Raw genomic sequence first — 17,918 nt, 5'->3', positions numbered from 1 at the left:
GGTCATTATTGAGCCAAGAACAACCTCACTTGATCTTCTTCAGAGGCACTTTGACAGCCGAACAAACATTGCTTCATTTTTCTAATAACTGATAAATATTTAACTGCACATTGTTGCAGTGCACCAGACAGGACTGTTTGTGGTGCGCTTTGGGCTGGAGTGGAATCAAATACACATATGTGCATTCATTTGCACGCCATTTTCTGTCAAAGACAGGTTATATAATTTTACAGGTTGTTGTTGTTGTTTTTTTCTCCTTAGGCCTGACCACACCTGTTTTTCAATGCCCTGTTTCATTGTGGTCCCATTATATTCTGTTGCACTGTTTTGTTGTGACACAGACACTGACACACAACACTAAGCTGTGGGAAAGAAGATAACACAGAGAGTTCAGTCTGTCTGGATATTAATTAATGTTATTGTCTTCATGAAACTGTTTCTATTAAGAACAAAATAACTGCATTCAAACAAATGTGACACATCAATCTCAGGAAAAGCTCTTCATAGTTGTTTGATTCCTTAAGTTCAGTGTTTTCATGTTGGTTTTTGCTGAAGCCTGAGATGCTTTTAGAATATTAAAGTACACATGCATCCTTTATCATTTCTTACTTGGTTTTGTCCCCTTGGATGCAGAAATGTTGCACATGGACTTAAATCTTTAATGCTCACAAGAACCGTGTTTTATAATGAAGCAAAATCTATTTGCAGTTTAATGTTGCTTTGAGCTATATTTGGTAACAGTACAGCTGCTTGCATTAACAAGTCAACAGTGTGCTGTTCTGTATGTAAATATACTGTTTATAATTACAGCTGGATCCTTATTTGAGATTTGGTAGAATGGCTTTTCCATTTTAACCTTTGATAACCAATTAGGAAGGAGATGGAAAGAAAGGATTTTTCCTGTTACAGTTGCAGGCGAACTGTCAACCAATCTGTGTTTGTAGCTTTATTTTTCATGAAAACGGCATTAAATCTGTTGTCTGATGATACAGTTGGAAAACGTCTACTCCGCTTGATATTGTAGCTGATTTCCAGTTTTTATTGTGCTGGGGTCAATAAGGGGTAAATGTCAATGCTGGAGAGAAATTATGTTTTGCAAAATAATTAAGTCCTTATTAGCTGTTAAGACAGTTGTAAAGGAGTTGGAAATTGTTCAGATTTTTTTTCTGACTATTTGACTGAAAAGAACCATCTCAGTCTTATCCCATGCCACAATAAACACTTTGTCATGTCAGACTTCTCCGTGACAGGGAGCTAGTCTGGCAGAGTGATTACATTTCATGGTAGCACTGTGTACAGGTTCGACACTTGAGCACCAGCTCCGGCCGGCCACACATCCCAGACAATAAAGACCGAATTAAATTGAAGCATGTTCCTACAATGAATCTCTACATCTTGTAAACTTGAAACCTATTCTAATCCACAGCTGACTCTCGACAACCATCCCTGTGCTGTCCCCTATGCAACCGCAAACACACAACCCGTCCTCTGCATTGCTTTCTCACCATTTGTCTTCGGAATTCAGTTTGCATTTTCAGCTTCATTATTCAATTTGTAGACGGAGATGGTGGCCATATGTAAATGTAACCCTCCATTAACCAGCCAAAGCTGTCAACACTCTCCTCTCATAATGTTGCTGCTGCCGCTGCTGCTGCTGTAGACATTTTCTCTGAATTCTTGCCTACTAGCTCTACTAGTTTGCCCGCCTGCATGTGTCTTTTTCTTGTCTCTCTCTCTCTTCATCACTGAGCCTGTTGGCAGCAGTGACCATACTGTTTAATGAGAATGGTTGTAAAGATAATCACCTAAAGGCTGTAGGCTATAGCCTTGTCCTCACGCTGACCTCAATGAAAATGTAACAGCATGGATGTAACAGCATTATTGTACATAATCTCTCCAGAGATATAGTACAGGGGAAGGAAGATCGATTTGAAAGCTAGCATGCTTTGGTTGAGGTCAGTGTCAGTTCTATTCATCGCCTGCTGGCGGGCAGTAATATAATGCCATTTCAATGACAGGAGTCAATGGCATCTGCTCCACTTGATGCTATAGCAGCCAGTAATGTTGCTGTCGTCTCAATCTCCGCCCCTCAGAAATAAAAACTTATTTTCATATGCTGTCAGGCCAGACCTTGAGGTGATACTGGGTACACATATCGAGTTTCAGCCTCTACTGTATTTATGTATAGCGGGCTGACATTCAGCACTTGGCCAACCTTTGCTCTGCGCTGTGTTTTATATTTCAAACTTTTGTGTCTTAGTAAACGTAGTTGCGTTTGTTCTTTTCATTTCAATATTAACATGATTCCCTCTTTTGGAAAGCAACTTTGAACATTATCCCAAATGGTTCCCTCCAACAGTAGGAAGTTTACATCATTATGATTTACATGTTTATGGCCTCGATAAATATTTATGCTGCTGTGGTGAGCTTTTTCGTTATGTAACCGCTGTTTGCTTATTGCCGCATGTCAGTTCTGCTTGTTCACAGTAACTAAAAGGAAAGCGACAATACGAGCCAACAGTTTGAGTTACCCTTTTGAGAACTATTCCCACTGCACTGTTATATTGCTAACGTAATGATAATAACAGTGGTAGTTGTGACAATTATGCAAATTACTCTAACTGAATCGGTGAGAGGGGGGGATGATCTTTTCTGTCAAGTTGCGGTTGTGAGCAAGAAAGAAGGAGGAGACGGAGGAAAAAGTGGGTGAAAGGGGGAAGAGGAGACTTTCTCCTGGGTAATTTGTGGGGGCCAAAGCATTAAAGTCCTAAACGAAAGCTAATTACATAAGAGGGCCAGGGGAAAAGGGTGCTGTGAACCCTCAGGCCGCTGCCATCTGTCTGATTTAAGACACACAATGTGTCAGCAGCAAATCGAATCTGCAGGGAGCAATTGAAGGTTCTCTGCATCACACACACCCGTACGAATGCACAGACACACGCATTTCCTTGTGTTGAGATTAGGCTGTACACAGGCGTTAGAATTCAGTTTTTTTAGGTGAAATGCAAACAAAAGATTTGTGGTAGATTGTTTTCAGAACAGACAAAAGTGGGTTAATAGCTTTTGTTCAAGTAAAAAAAAAATGTGATTAGTGCAAAATGTATTTCAATTTCGTTTAAATTTATAGTTTATGCCTAATTTCACATTCACATTCACATATGTGGCATTGCTACCTCGGAATGCACAAGTTACACTGAAGACATTTTCAAATAACACTTTAAACAGCTAAAACAACGTTCTATACAAAGTGAGCTGTTTCTTTTCCATAACTCCTGTTCCATAGCAGCCTCACAACAATGCTCTTTCAGTGCAGCTTTTTTTTGCATGAAAAATTACCTATCCTATTTCCAGCTGCCTGTGATATTTGCATGACACACACCATGTCAAAATAGCTACAGGCCCAAATGTATACTTTAGAAAGCACAGAGAGTACTTCTTTTCCAAAAAATGCTATGGGTATCATCCACATTTTTCGAAACTTCTTACCAAGTTAAACAGGGATAAGCTTGAAGGACTGTGCCATTGCCCTTCATTCTGCTCCCTGTGGTCTACACCATGTGGCCCAATTTCCTGCAAAGCTCCACATTCCAATACAGCATAACTTCACTCCAGGGATTTAACATGTGACCTCATCTAGCCTAAACCGTACCCTTCTCAGAGAGGAACAGTAGAAGTTTTTGTCTCCCGTTTAGCTGCTCGCAACTGTTCTCCCCTGCATCACGCATTATCTTGTGCATCAAAGTTACAGAAAAAAAAAAGACCTTACTGTCTGTCCTCTTAACACACTCTGCAGTTGATTGTCTTTTACTCTGATCTGTTCTTTTCCGGGCTAATCTTCTCTGCCCACACACATGCTTGTCTTGGCTTTCTGTAACTGAAGCTGTGCAGAGAGATGAGCCTCCTGCTGGATTAGTGAGTGATGCTGTGAGTCTGAAATCAATATTACAGTTTTCAGTTTACTTAAAAAAAAAAAAAAAAAGAAAGAAAAGAAAAAGAAAGAAAAAAAAAAAAAGAAAGAAAAGAAAAAGAAAGAAAACATCCTGAACATAAGCAAAGTCATTTAATCATCATCATATTAAACAGTAAGTTAACATGAGGCTCGATGTTGTATAGATCTCAAATTTCCCCTCTCGTGTTTTATAAACCTTGGGGATTTTTTTGTAGTTTTTAAATACAGTAAACTTGTTATCATCTGTTACCACAATGTAATCTAGTATCATAAAATTCTAAATATCACAGCATGATTCCACCACAAGAAAACAAACAGAGATATTGAATTATTGCGCAGGTCTGAGGCCAGGTCACTCAATTTTGAAGTTTCATTTTCTTTTCCTCCACTCTGCTGCCAGAAAAGGGCACATGTCTGATACCTTTGTATCTGTAGGTTGCCTTTTGTTTTTCAATTCTTCATAGGAGGAAATATAAATACAAATGTAGGAGCTGTAAAAGTACCACTTCACAGCTGCATAATTTCAACTTGATGGTACTCTAATACGTGATGTCTTTTTATTTAGTACATGTTTGCGTTATGACAAATTGCTGTGCAGTGCTTTACAATGCGTTGTATCTGTTGTAGCATATTTTTAGTTCACTCCTGAGCGCATATTTCATAATGGAGTGCTCTTGTGTTTAAAAGAGGCAAATTGAGCTCAGGCCTGATGAAAAGAAGGCGACCGAGCAGACTGGAGTAACTGATTTATTTCAAAATCTGAATTAAAACTTCTCTGGTTGACTGCCAGCCACAGTGGAAATTAGTGCTAATGAGATGTCATTGTGGCTGCGTTGCTAATGATTCTTTATGAGCATCTGTGCTGGTGTATTTTAGAGAACAGAGACAGAGAGAGAGAGAGACAATAGAAAATGTAAGGGAAATAGGGATGGCTTAAACATCAACCGTCACTACATGTGTGAGAGGAAGTTAAAACTTGTTTTTCTTTATTTTAGCTTTCACTTCTCCTGCACTTTGGCTCTGCTCACTGGCTTCAGCCTTCAATTGTTGCAGAGACATGATGGACAGTTTGATGCTCCTGATGAAAAGATTCCGAATAGTTTGGATTACAATCTATTGAGATCTGTTTTATTTTTGATCATTGTGGGAAATCTAGCAAGAAAATAAGGTGAATCCAGTAAAAAACCTCTTGGTTAAAAGTCAGGAGGGGCGTTTACAGGGGTTTTATGAGTCCGAGTCACTTCAAGCCTTGTCACACAGCCATTTTTCCACTCATTCATCCTCACAAAAAAGGTTTAATGGTTCTGTAGCAACTTAACACCTCTTTTGCCTTTTGCTTCTGACAGGCAGCTGTGATAAATTGCTTGGCATAAGGTCATATTCAGGTAAATATAAACATAACATTTGAGCAAACAGGCATACTTTCATTTTTTTTTTTTTTATTATTATTGAGTCTCACATCCACTCAACGTCTGCTTCGACAGAGAAAACGCTTTGTGAGGATATTTGCAAAGCACCGGAATTGTTCAAGTAAGAAAGAAAGAAAGAAAGAAGAGGCAGATGCTATGAAATGATGATTGAAGTGACAGCAGTGTGTAGGAGATGTAGACACTCAGATGTGAGGACTGGTGGGTGGGTGAGCGGAGTTCAGTGAGAGAAAACGAGAGAAGAAAAGAGGGAGCAATCACATAATCACATGATGATTTGTGAAACAAGGGTAGCTTTATAACTGTGCTCTTCTCTAGCAACCAAAGGCTCCGCTCAGTAATTCAAAGACCAAATCAACAAACATGCACACACGTACATGCAAGCTTCCCATTAGCGACACACACAGAAGGCACACACACACATACGCTGTGCGCGCTTGTCTCCGGGTAGGTGAGTTGGATAATCCCATGACTCGCCTGACCTCCTCTATACTCCCTGCCAGTAGTGGCACTCGATTGGCCGAGAGGCTGAGCCTGAGTAGGGGTGGGAGGCGTCTGCCCCGGCAGCAGCAGCAGCAATAGGAATATTATATAACCTTGGCAGATGAGGCGTGGTGAGGGAAAGAGGAAGGAAGAAGAGGGGAATGAGCAATGAGAGAGAAGGAGGGAGAGAGTCGCTGAGGGAGACGGATGTGATGGAGAGAGAGGAAGTGAAAGTAGGGAAAGGCAGGAAGGGAAAAGTACAGTAAAACAGTAAAATTACGTAATGATTTAGAAAAAAAAAAGAAAGGGGAACTGATTGATGATGTATGGAGTAGGGTAGTTGTGCTTACCAGTAGTGAAAGTTACTTTTCCCCTCACTGTTATAATGCACTTATAATGCTATATTTTTTTAAAACTGGCAGGCATCCTCTTGACTCTTAACAATTGTTCATATTATCTATGCTGGAGGGTGAATGTCAGCTAAAATTACACTGAAACTCTCTGGCAGAACATACAGCAGTACTGTACTTGCTACCAACTTGCGTTACATAACTCAAAAGCTGTCTGTCGAGGTCAGGTTTTGTTCAAGAAGAACGCAGTTGTCTGTGATGTAAAACATGAACTTGTTGGATCTTCACTGTAGTATTGCAGATTTAGGATTCAAAATGTGCTGTGTGTTCAAATTGTTCTCAACAGCTTTTTTGTTTCTTTGCAAAGTAACTGTGCTTTTGCAGTAGCTTTTGTGACAAGAAGCGGACTGACTCATGTAGGCACAGAGTTCAGGATTATTATCTGATAAGCAGTGTGACTAACTCTGAGATGGGCTCTGGGGAGCTCATAGAATGGTTGAGACGCATACTGCATGGACACAAATGCCCTGAGTCATTGGTTGGATGAATAAAAAAAATAAGGGAGTCCAGGTGAACGGAAGTCGTATTATGTTTGAATGTAGATTACGTCCCCCATTGGAACGCCAATAATGGATAGCATTGAAAAACCACTTACTGTCAGCGAGTAGGCAGAGGTGGGTTCATTTAGTGCCAAGGCTGTCATCTTAATTGCAACTGCAATGAATGCATACAGATATTCAACAACAACTATCGCGATTGGAATATGCGATAAAGATTGAAATCTTTCATTTCTATCCGCTAAGGCTTTGTCAATGCTAGGTCAGCTATAAGTAGAAATTACAAACTGGCATCTAAACAGCAGCTGCTTTTGCAATAAGAAAAAAAGTTTACTAAACGGAACATTGACAAAGCATTTTACAAGTCACTCCGTTTCCATATTTGTGTCAGTCCTTGGCATAAATGCACTCATATTTTACGTCTGGCTACTGACAGAAGCTACTTCGCTCTCCCACGACCACCTTGTACTTTCTGCTCCCACACACAAGCCCTAAAAAAGCTTTGATCTTGCTGGAAAAAAAAAAAGTAGGCTCGCATCGGTTCCCACTGCAGTCACTGCTGTATGATTCCCCAGCGACATAGCAGGTCAGCCCAGTTCAGACGGTCTCACCATAGCTGCTGCAGGCACTTTGTTTTTCAACTGTCTGCACTGGTGATCTGTATTTTCCACCTCCTCATCATGCAATGTGCTGTTAAAGACGTTTATGACACATTTCACTTGTATTTCCGCCCTGCTTTAATTTTATGCTGTTGTGAATCATAATAAAATGTTCATGTCATTACTGGATTAAATTTAACAAACCAAAGGTGAGGGCAGTTTTATTGGAGAGAAAAGTTAAATATAGTTTGTTTTTTGTTTTTTTTTAGCTGTAAACCACAGACTCTTTGGATATATGCTGTTTGTGGAAGGATATAGAAGGTTATACATTCTTAAGGGAAAATCCTACAGGCTCATCCAGTCCGTTGCAGCAGGATTTAATTTAATTTATTGTCTTTTGAGTCTTCTTGCCAAAGGCCTCAATATTTCTTCACAGCCTCTCAGTATTGACACATAATGTTCACATGTGTGCACTCAGGGACAGAGATGTTTATGGGTAGAAGTAAAATAGTGAGGGATATAATTGGCAGCATGGCTCAGGGTGTAAACACTGTCCTCTCAGATTTTTTGTTACCTTTTTTAAGACCAGGTGCTTGACTTATTAAACACACACACATGCACACACACTAACTGCAATGTGGGTGGAGAGAGAACAGCAAAAGGCCATAAACTGCAACCTGCTTTTTTTGTGTTTATTCATGCCTTTTGCTCAGGTCCCGCCTGAAAATGTTGGTTATTGTGCATGTGGGTGTATTTGATGGATTATTACGCTTCCATTCTCTGCATGCGTGCCTCAGACTCCGACTCTTTATATGTGTGCTATTCACTGCGCTTGTTTATAAGCACATATGAGGCCTGTGTGTGTGTGTGTGTGTGTCTGTGCGGGACAGTGAGTCTGCACATGTTTATTGCGCTATGGTCCAGTGTGGAGGCATTCCTAATGAGGCTTGAATCTGCACTCCGTGGCTCACAGCCACACTTGATGTCTCAGCGATGGGAGGAGCATAAAGCAAAAGTAGAGGCGCTTTATAAATGTTTAATTCAAACACCACCCTGTGGTCATTTGATGTTACCAGCATGTTAGTCATGCTAGAACAGAACAGAAAGAAATTGTGCAACGTTTAACAGTTAACAGCCTTTTGCTGCTCTTTAAAATACTAAAATTGGGACTCAAATAAGCAAAAAGATTGTTAAGATAAATATAAAGCAACGACGCAGCTTCCTGTACTCGCTCTACTCGGTTGGTAGTAGCTGCGATCTTCTACTTCTCTGCCAGTCTTGACGTTTTTGTGCCGTGTCTTAGCACTCCCCAACCACTGCCAGATTATTAGTGTTCACACCATCTTCACTCAAATCTGACCATAGCTGCTTGAAGTGAGCAAGTAATGAGAGCACCAGCAGGGTGAGCACATAGCAGGTTAGCGTACTCCCCATAACGGAGGTTAAAAGAGGACATTTTCTATAAATACCCTACTACTGCCAGACTGTCGATCCAAAGTTAAGACCAGTACATATTAGAAAGCGTCTGCCAACATTTGCAGAGTGCTAGTGTTGCAGATAAAGTTGAAACCACAGTGCATGCAGGTCATGATAAGGTTTGACTGAATTAGGTCATTTCATTGTCACGTCATGGAATTGCCACGGGGCAAACATGTAATTATTATTGACAGCCTTATAAATAGCTCCATCTTGCACGATAGAGTCTGATGTATCATATAGCTTGCAGTATGCACAGACACACTTGCACGGTAAGGTGGAAATGATTTGTGGGCAAAGAATGTTGGTGTCGAATTGAGATCAGATTGTTAATGACGTTGATCTCGAGCAGAGGATAACAACTGTTGCAAGTTGTGGGTTTGATAGATTTCACAACACGTCACACTTCGTCATTTAGGTTCCAATCATGCAACTGTCTAGGTCAGACGTTGAGGTATGCTTGTTATGTTTGAAGAAACTTTTTGCTTTGGTATAGTTTTTGCAACATTTTTTTGTGGGGTTCACAAAGCTAATCCTTCATAGATTGTCTTTATGGTGCACTAAGTGATACATCATATGATTTGTGATATTTTTTTTTTTATTTCAAAAAGGGAAAATATTTCTAGTTTCAGCTTGTTTTTCTGTGTTTTAGCACTTCAATGTAGCATCTTCACTTTTTACACATTATGTCATTACTGTGATGGTCACGCTCGCTCTTCAGACTCTGGGAACAGACTTCAGACTCCTGCTTCCCACCCCACCTCCCCTCCCCCTCCCTACTGTTTCTGCCATCTGCAAAACAGTGTGATTGTATATTTTTCTTCAGGCGATTGCCAGAAGTTAAGCTGGCATTGCATTCTGAACCTGTCTGTATGTGTTGCGGAGCGATCTTGACAAGCTCACTGTTAAGATATGGAAACGTCTGAGCTGGACGCCTTCCAACATCCACCAGCACTGCTTTCCCCCTTGGTTGTAGTCCAATTTACATAAGCAAGTGTCGTCTTTCCAATGACCGTGAGGCATCGGCCACTGTGAAGTTGGGTCGTGGATGTTTGGAGAGAGCGGTGGGGGTGGATCCTGATCTGCGAGACGGGACACTTAACGAGTTTCATTTATCTGGCCTCTCTCCGCTCTCCAATCCTGTTTTGCTACCTCCGTAGCTTGAAAGCCACGGAGAGAAAATGAGAAGAAGCAACTCCTTGGAGCATTAGTTGAATAATGATGTAACCTCATCACCGAGGCTAAGATATCTATAGACCTGAATGTAAAGTCATTATCAAGCTTAGCAAACTAACTCTGTTACATAACCCCCATATGCATTCCGACTAGTGTGCTGCCAAAACAAACAAAGGAGAAAAGATTTAAGCCTGTTTAACGCGGTCAAATTCCTGTCATGGATTACACAGCAGTGTCAGTCTAACACTGCTGACATACTCTAGGTTTGCAGCCTGCCACTTCTAAAACAATACCGCTGACAAATTGATGTTGGCGACTAGTTCAGCTTCATGCTGCAGTTCAGGTGTCTCGGTAACTTTATAGGCAGATCGGAACACAGACAACTTTGATGTGTGTGCGTGCATGCAGGTTTCTCAAGCGGTTTAAACAAGGCTTTAATTTGCATCATAACACAATTGGAGGGCTGGAGTGAGATTTAGGGCCTAGTTACCTCGTAAAGAAGCTGCAACCGGTGGCAGGCTTCACTGGGATTGGCTTGTTCGCTTTCCCATTACGAAAAGACAATCGGTGAGTCATCGACGGTAGCAAACTATCAGCGAGATCAAGTCGAAGTCAGTTTTATCTAATGACAACATCTGCAAGAAAATACTGTGAATGTTTTACTTGCACTACAGGTTGCCTTTGAGAATGTCCAGAATATTTTAGAAATTTGCTTGTGCTGTGTTCTGTTGGATGTTTTTGAAACCGATGCTTTTTTGCCTACAGTGTGGTATACATATAGTTTAGCTCTTGAAACCATTCCACCATTGTTCTGAGCATTCAGTCTAATTTTAAACCATTACCATAAGAAAACAATGCATTGAGCAAGGATTGTTTCCCCCATAGCTGACCAGCTGTATCAAAAAGGTTTTCACATCTCCTAGCAACAGTACAACATACCATTGAAGCTATCTGGAGCGGCACCCTACTTTTAATTTGTCACCGACATCTACATATTTTCATCCAGATGACCCATTTTCACTAATGTTGCTCTCTTTTTCTCTCTCTTTCTCTGTGCTCGTGAAGCAGAACAGGCGAAAACAGCAGCTCTGCAGTGCCGGGACAATCCAAGCCCAGCGGTCAGACCCATAAGATCTGCTTGGTGTGTTCGGACGAGGCCTCGGGATGCCACTACGGGGTTGTCACCTGCGGCAGCTGCAAGGTGTTTTTCAAGAGGGCCGTCGAAGGTTGGTTTCACACACCTGCCACTCCCTCAGTCACGCAGACATTCACTCCGACACACTACTTGGGAAACTTGGTTTTGATTTGAATGGTGGTATTTGTACACTGTGCATAAAATAATGTGTTTTTTATTTCAACATTTCCCTTTTGTACAGTCAAACTGTGACCACATTTGCACCAGGTTATAATCACACTGGTGTTCTGTTTACGTGTGTGCCTAAATGGTTAGCATCCCTTACTTTGTACATTCTGTCCTAAAGACTCTCATTCAGTTCAACTACATAACATCAGCTCTTAATGCTTTTGCTTAACATAGAACCACTTCTGCTGTTTCTCTTCTCTTAGGCAGCAGAAAATTTAATTATTTCTAAAAATCCAAAGTCAGAGTAGAATAGAAGGGTACTTGTTGAGCTCATAGACTTGCAGTTTTTGTTTGGGTTTCAATCTTAGTCCTGACCTTGTATGTCACCATCTCCTCTTTCTCTTTCCTTTCTTGTTTGACCTGTGTCAAAGCAGAGGTTATTAACAGTAATTTTGATTAAAAACAAAAACTTATAGAGGAGGGAGCCTTGTCCAACTATATCCCTACCTTCATACTCTTCCAGTTAACATATTATTGTCTTCTCCAGGACTAGTATTATAATGAACTTGTACAACAGCCTGTCTTCTGCTTCGCTTCACAGTTATTTATATCTGCTAATACAGTCGTCAGTTCTTGTCACAGGCAATTAATTTCTGTGTCAGGATGCTTGTCTAATTGCCTTGACAAAATCTTGAGATGGGAGGGACAGAAATGCATCCGACAAACATACAGTATTCGGTGTTAAAGACTTTCTGCTACGCATTCCTCCCTCTGCTTCTCTTTTTCCATTTCCTGCTGTTCCACAAGCTGTCTTTGCAGATGTGTAATTAGTTTGAAATGGCTTTCTGAGGCGAATGTAACTGTTAATTAGTTATTGCATGCACTCATCACCAATGGGCTGGTAAAGACTTGGTGAACAATGAGTACACTCTCTTTTTCATTGACCCAACAATGATACTTAAAGCACAGAAGTGACCCACACTAATCTCTTGTTCTCAAGTCCCAGTTAACAGACAAAGCCTCGTCCTTCTTTTTCTTTCTGCTCCTGCACTCACCACCTCTGCCTTCTTCCTCTGTGTCTCCAACTAACATTATTAGGCATTTACCAAACTTATTGTGGGGAAATCATTACTCTTAATATTAAGGGATGCAGTGATTATAGATTTCTGAGTTCTGCAACAGCTCTCTATTCAAACATGGCTGTTCGTAAATAACATTTTGTCGTCTCCTGCACAGAATAAAAACATTTATGAGGCTGTTTCTTCAGTAAATGTGTGTAACAATGATGCAGCTGAACTGTAAATGTGAACACACGGAATGAGCTGGACAATATTCTACAATATCTACATGATTATAATTATAGAGTTGTGTGATTGTTAACTGTTATTTTACCGTATCACCTTTAATCATGTGGTGCTGGTGTAACTGCTAAGCACTTAGACTGAAGTGTAAGTTTTCTTTTTTGAAAAGAGCTGACCTACAGTAGCACTGAGAAAGTCATATCTGTCATTTTTGTTTCTCTCCCCCCCTCTCCATTCTCCGGTCGTTGTCTCTATGGTGAAGGATGGAGAGCACGACAAAACACAGATGGTAAATAAATGCACTTTTAATAATAATAAGAATTATTATTGTACTCATGATGATGATGGAAATACAATCACCTCTGATTTGCCCATGTCCCTATATTCCTTCAGCACTAAAATATAACCAATCTAGCCATATGCAAAGCCTCTTTCGCCAACTATCTGTTAATGCATGCAAATGTTCTGATTTAGTCATTTAAATCGGTATAATTCGCCTGTGAGTGATTTATTTTTACCTTTTTCAAGTTCTGATTGGAATGCTTCATCTAATTATCCTCACAGGTGGTAGATCCAAAAATTGTAATCACACACTGTCTCTAATTAGACCCATTCTTTTGCACTTGACCCATAAAAAAATTACCTCTTTACTTTCCCTCCCCTTTGCTGTTCATGTGTTTTATTTACTCAATGTGTTTCACTGTTTCGCTTGATGGCTGTCTACTTTTAAAAAATATCCTGCACGACTCAACTGATATCAATATAAATTACGTAAATTCCAGCTCTACAGCATCACTTTGTCAGTAATTATTTTACTTACTTTTTTGAATTTATTGTTAATCAGCTCAAAATCATCTGTATTTTTTATATTCTGGACTAATTGAATATTGTTGATTACACCTGTCCACAGTGTTTTCACAGCTTAGTGTTTCACAATCATCCCCAATGCAGTGTTTTTTCTTTATGTCATCAACGCTTTTTGTGAATTTTTTTTCCCCATTTACATTAGTGGGTATATAGTCAGTCTTTCAGGATTTTAGACTTCACAAAGGTTTAAAAATAGTTAATTTGGGAAAAACCTTGTTTGTGAATGCTGAAGGGCCAAAAAAAATGTGTTTTAGATTTTACCTAATTATTATTGTGGCAGTAATTACGTTTAGGAGAGTTTTATCCGGTATCAGGTTATAATTTTATGTTGTTTTGGTAACGATTACACAAAAGTACCGAACGTTTACACACACAATGAGCTGCTTCTTTTTTTAATTGGATGCTGGTTAGATTAAGTAACAAGTAATTATGGGTGAAATAAACTGAGCACCTCTTGCCTCGAGTTGACAGGACAAACCATTAGCCCTACGCGCTAGGGCAGGAAAAAGGAGAGAAGTTACCAGTGGGATTCATCAAGCACTTTTGACACCACAGATGGCTGTTTACATTCTTGTTTTTAATGACTTCCCGTGATATCGGTGATGGCTGGAACTGGCAGCTATCTTGTCATCACACCACGATGATTCATAATTCATTTCAAATCTGCGTGAAATGTGGATGTACTTGAGTTTCAAAGGTGCTTCTGTCTGTGACTTTGACAGATTACCTTTGGAGCATGAACATAATTTTTTTTTTTTCCTATAAACTGGGCATTAAGTAGCTAACAACACTGCTTTGTTAATTACTTGAAGATGCAATAGGTAAGATTTTGAACATGAATACAGCATTAACATATTAGCAAATAACCCTCTGTTATGCAAAGATGTTGTGAACTAATGGTGTCCTTATCAGAGAATGAAGTCAGGCTAGGACAGTGTTTCTGTGTCCCAGTGGTATGTCATGTGTTTGCTCTATATCATGTGTTTGTAGACTAAAATAGATGTAGCTTTACAGGGCAAATGCCCACTGTGCTCACTTTGTCTCATGAATCAACCAGGATTTATAATGCTACATTTATCAAAAAAAAAAATCTAAAATTTCTTTCCTATGTCCAGCTCCAAATTGTGCTTAAAACACGGTCAGGACGTACCTAGTGAAAATGCAGCGTAGAGCATTCAACTGGAGCACCTAAAATGAAGCAATTTAAAAACAAAGTACTTCAATTGCGTTATCTGGCTGATTTCTGTGCGCTTGTTTGATTTCAGCTCATTGTGAGAGTCTTTTCGCGACTCTCCTTTGTTCTTCTTGTCTGAATCTGTTTTGGTCCATGTGTTTCACGCTCATTTCCACGTGTAGGTGAAAATAGAAACAGACACAAACTGATCGGAGCAGAACAGACACGGAGAGATAAGTGAAGTCAAGATAATGTTACTGGACTTAATAACAACTTATTACAACCATTCAGTGTATTTCACAATGCTGGTGGTGGCTGGGCATTTCATTTATTTATTTATTTGGCTCTCATGTACACAGCCTTTCTAGTTATGAATGAGCTGTGAAATGTGAAGGAAGGTGTGGCCTGTTTTGGTCAGATATGCTCGTGTCATGCCAGTGTAGTGTTAGGTTAGTTTACCTTAATATGTTTGCTCAGTCTTGACTACAGAAAGCATTTAGCTTCAACCTCCATCAATGTAAAATGAAGCGTCATTTAATAATGCTGGTGTTTGCTGGTGCTCATGGTACGCACATTTTAGGCTGCTGTATTGGGCTCATTGGTCACAGGCAACGAAAAAACTAAATCTTAAACTGTGAGTTATACAGGGGATTGAAATGGACTCACTCACTGTTGCGGATTCCAGTTTTACAGAAGTCTGACAGGCAGCACTATACATTATGTGGACAGCTTAAACATAAAGTAGTTGTAAATCAAACTCAACCTTAAGTACACAATTAAAGAGATATGTTCTCAACAATACTGTACTAAAAAAAGACCAGAACTATGTAGCTTTGATGGAAATGATCATGGATGCCACAAAGTGAATGATGGTATGTCTTTTGTGCTGAAATAACGTACGGAGCGGCGACCTATGTACAGAGATAGACATGGCCATGTAGTGAATATTGAAAAATCACAAGTTCACTGAAATAGGGTTTTCTGTCTGAGTTGTTCCTTGGACGTGCATCTTAAGAAGTGGATAACATTAGAAAAAAAAGGAAAAACCCTTATGTGAACTATGTAATCTACAAGAACATTTTTGGACATTTCATAGGCTATATCAATATATAAACAGTCATGCTACCAACAGCAAATAAAAGATAGCCAACTATAATTTGCCATGCTTAATGTTGCCAAAAATGACCACATATCACTTCACTGCTTGCCAACAGTAAACAATTTGTACATTTATTACACTGATTCTTTATACAATAACTAAAGATCACAAGACAGTTTCTTGGAAGTTACTCATACTCCCATATGAGGTAAAATGCACTGAAACTAAAAATAACTTTTGAAACGGTAACCAGTGGTTTTAAAACGGAAAAAAATATAATGCTACAGATCTGTGGTTTAACCCTGTGGTTTTACCTGCATCACACTCTACTCATTTTTTTCACCTTTCAGTTTGAATCTCGTTTTGCTCTTTCAGGGGCGAAAACACACAAACTGAAACAAAGGCTGTGAACTGAAACAAAGTTCCGACTGGCCTTGGCAGGAGCTCACAGATGGTCAACCAATCACATGGCTAAAATGTGTTACATCCTGTTTTATTTTGGTGTTTCCTGTTTATAGTTCCAGCATGAGCCGCTGATTAGCAAGCACCTGTGCTAGCGTGTTGGCAGCACCTATATAGGCCAGTCTTTCTCCGCCCTGCTGCAGCAGCACTTTCATGGGGGACAGTTGCTGCAGTCCTACAGTGACAGGACTGACCACAGCCAAACATTTCTAGTTTCCCTAAGTTACCTGATGGGTGGACTATGAAGCAAGAATAATAAGTTAGAGAGGCATGTTCAGCCTAAAGCCAGGGTTTTTACTGTCTCAGAGGTGGCTCTCTTTAAACCTGGATCCACCATAATATCCTGCTCTGGAGGAGGCTCTATTCAGAGTTTGGGATTTAAATTTGCTGCCACGCTTTCTCAAATTCTTTTCCTGCCGATTCTCTGCAAGCAATGCCGTGCTGTACATTAGTGATGCCACTTAACCGAAGCGCTGCAGTTACAGAAACACAAACTCTATGCGTCTCATTGCCACAGGAAGCTTCATGCATTTAGTTGGTGATGCAGAAATTTCATACATGTGTTTATGCTTGGTTTTGATTTGCTGCGAAGTCCGTTGTTGAACACGCATTAAAAAGCTGACTGGTCTGTATGTATGTCACAGAATACTTAGTCAGTAACATTCATTTCACTTGATTTGGCCAAAAACTAAAGTGGTTTCATGTACTCTTCATTATGGGACAGCGGTGAACCTAAATGCTCTCGTTAAATAACAGGTTTAAATGAGCGAAGTTTACAGCTTAAGAGTTTAATGTGCAGCTGTCGTGTTAAAAATAAACGGCTGCATTGAGAGATAAAATAAAGATAATAACTTGAGCCAAGCTTCCTCTCTTGCATCATTTGCAGTGCTTACATTTTCATATTCTGCATCGCTCTCCATCATAACAATCCGTTCTTCTTCAATAAAGTAGACAATTTTGTGCCAAAGAAAAGTCACATGACCTGGTAAATGCCCCTTTCTAAGGGTGTGCACACGGAGCAGAGTTAACAAGGTCGATAATCACCGCTGTAATGCTCATTATTTCTGATTGTGGTTTAGGGATTTTTTAAGCCAGCTAACACAAAGCCAGGCTATGTTAAACTTGCTTTGTAGCACACCTCACTGTGTGCCTAAACTCTGCTGAAGAGTGAGGAAAAGTTCTCAGTTTTCAACTGTTAGTAATGCTCCCCCTCCCCACCAGTATGTTTGAGGATTAATTATATTATATAATTTCTGTTTGCAGTACTGTGTGATCCTATTACACTTAAAGGATGCAGTTGTGCAGTAGAATTAATCACATAGTGTGCAGTATTACTTTCAAATTCTACTATATGACAATAGCAGCATTATTGAATGCCCTTTAGTTCAAAACGCTGCATCAAACGCATTATATTTCAAAGACCAGTAAGGATCAGTGCATCAGTGTTTATGGTCCCAAATGGCATTTTGTCAAAGACTGCTGAGTTTGTGTAAGGTCTTGTTTACTGCCGTCATAATGCAATCTTGGCTACTAGAGAGCAGCAGAAGCAAAATAAGTGTTAGATATCAATGCTATCAGTGTCCAGTCTGATGTGTTTCAAGAACATGAAATGATAGTGTCCTCTGTTTTTGACACTCCTTACACTGTAGCTGTGCTCTACAACAAAAGTGACAAATGAGCTGACCTTTCACCTTA

At 39.8% G+C, this 17,918-nt stretch overlaps 1 protein-coding gene across 3 annotated transcripts in view; it reads left to right on the top strand.

The window, feature by feature from the left end:
- LOC103366782 (glucocorticoid receptor-like) overlaps nt 1-17,918 on the top strand; it is a 61,550-nt gene that overhangs the window by 30,677 nt on the left and 12,955 nt on the right. The window contains exons 3-4 of one of the 3 annotated variants that reach the window (XM_008294604.1): nt 11,086-11,243; nt 12,884-12,910. In XM_008294604.1, coding sequence (XP_008292826.1) covers nt 11,086-11,243; nt 12,884-12,910 — 185 coding nt within the window. Of the gene's footprint in view, nt 1-11,082; nt 11,244-12,883; nt 12,911-17,918 lie in introns of all 3 variants that reach the window. The other 2 variants (XM_008294603.1, XM_008294605.1) reach the window with 2 other exon arrangements.

The sequence above is a fragment of the Stegastes partitus genome, unplaced genomic scaffold (assembly GCF_000690725.1).
Source record: "Stegastes partitus isolate 25-593 unplaced genomic scaffold, Stegastes_partitus-1.0.2 Scaffold977, whole genome shotgun sequence".
In the NCBI taxonomy this organism is placed as follows: Eukaryota; Metazoa; Chordata; class Actinopteri; family Pomacentridae; genus Stegastes; species Stegastes partitus.
Note: the sequence above shows the minus strand (reverse complement) of the source record. Positions and strands in the feature narration are given on the sequence as shown.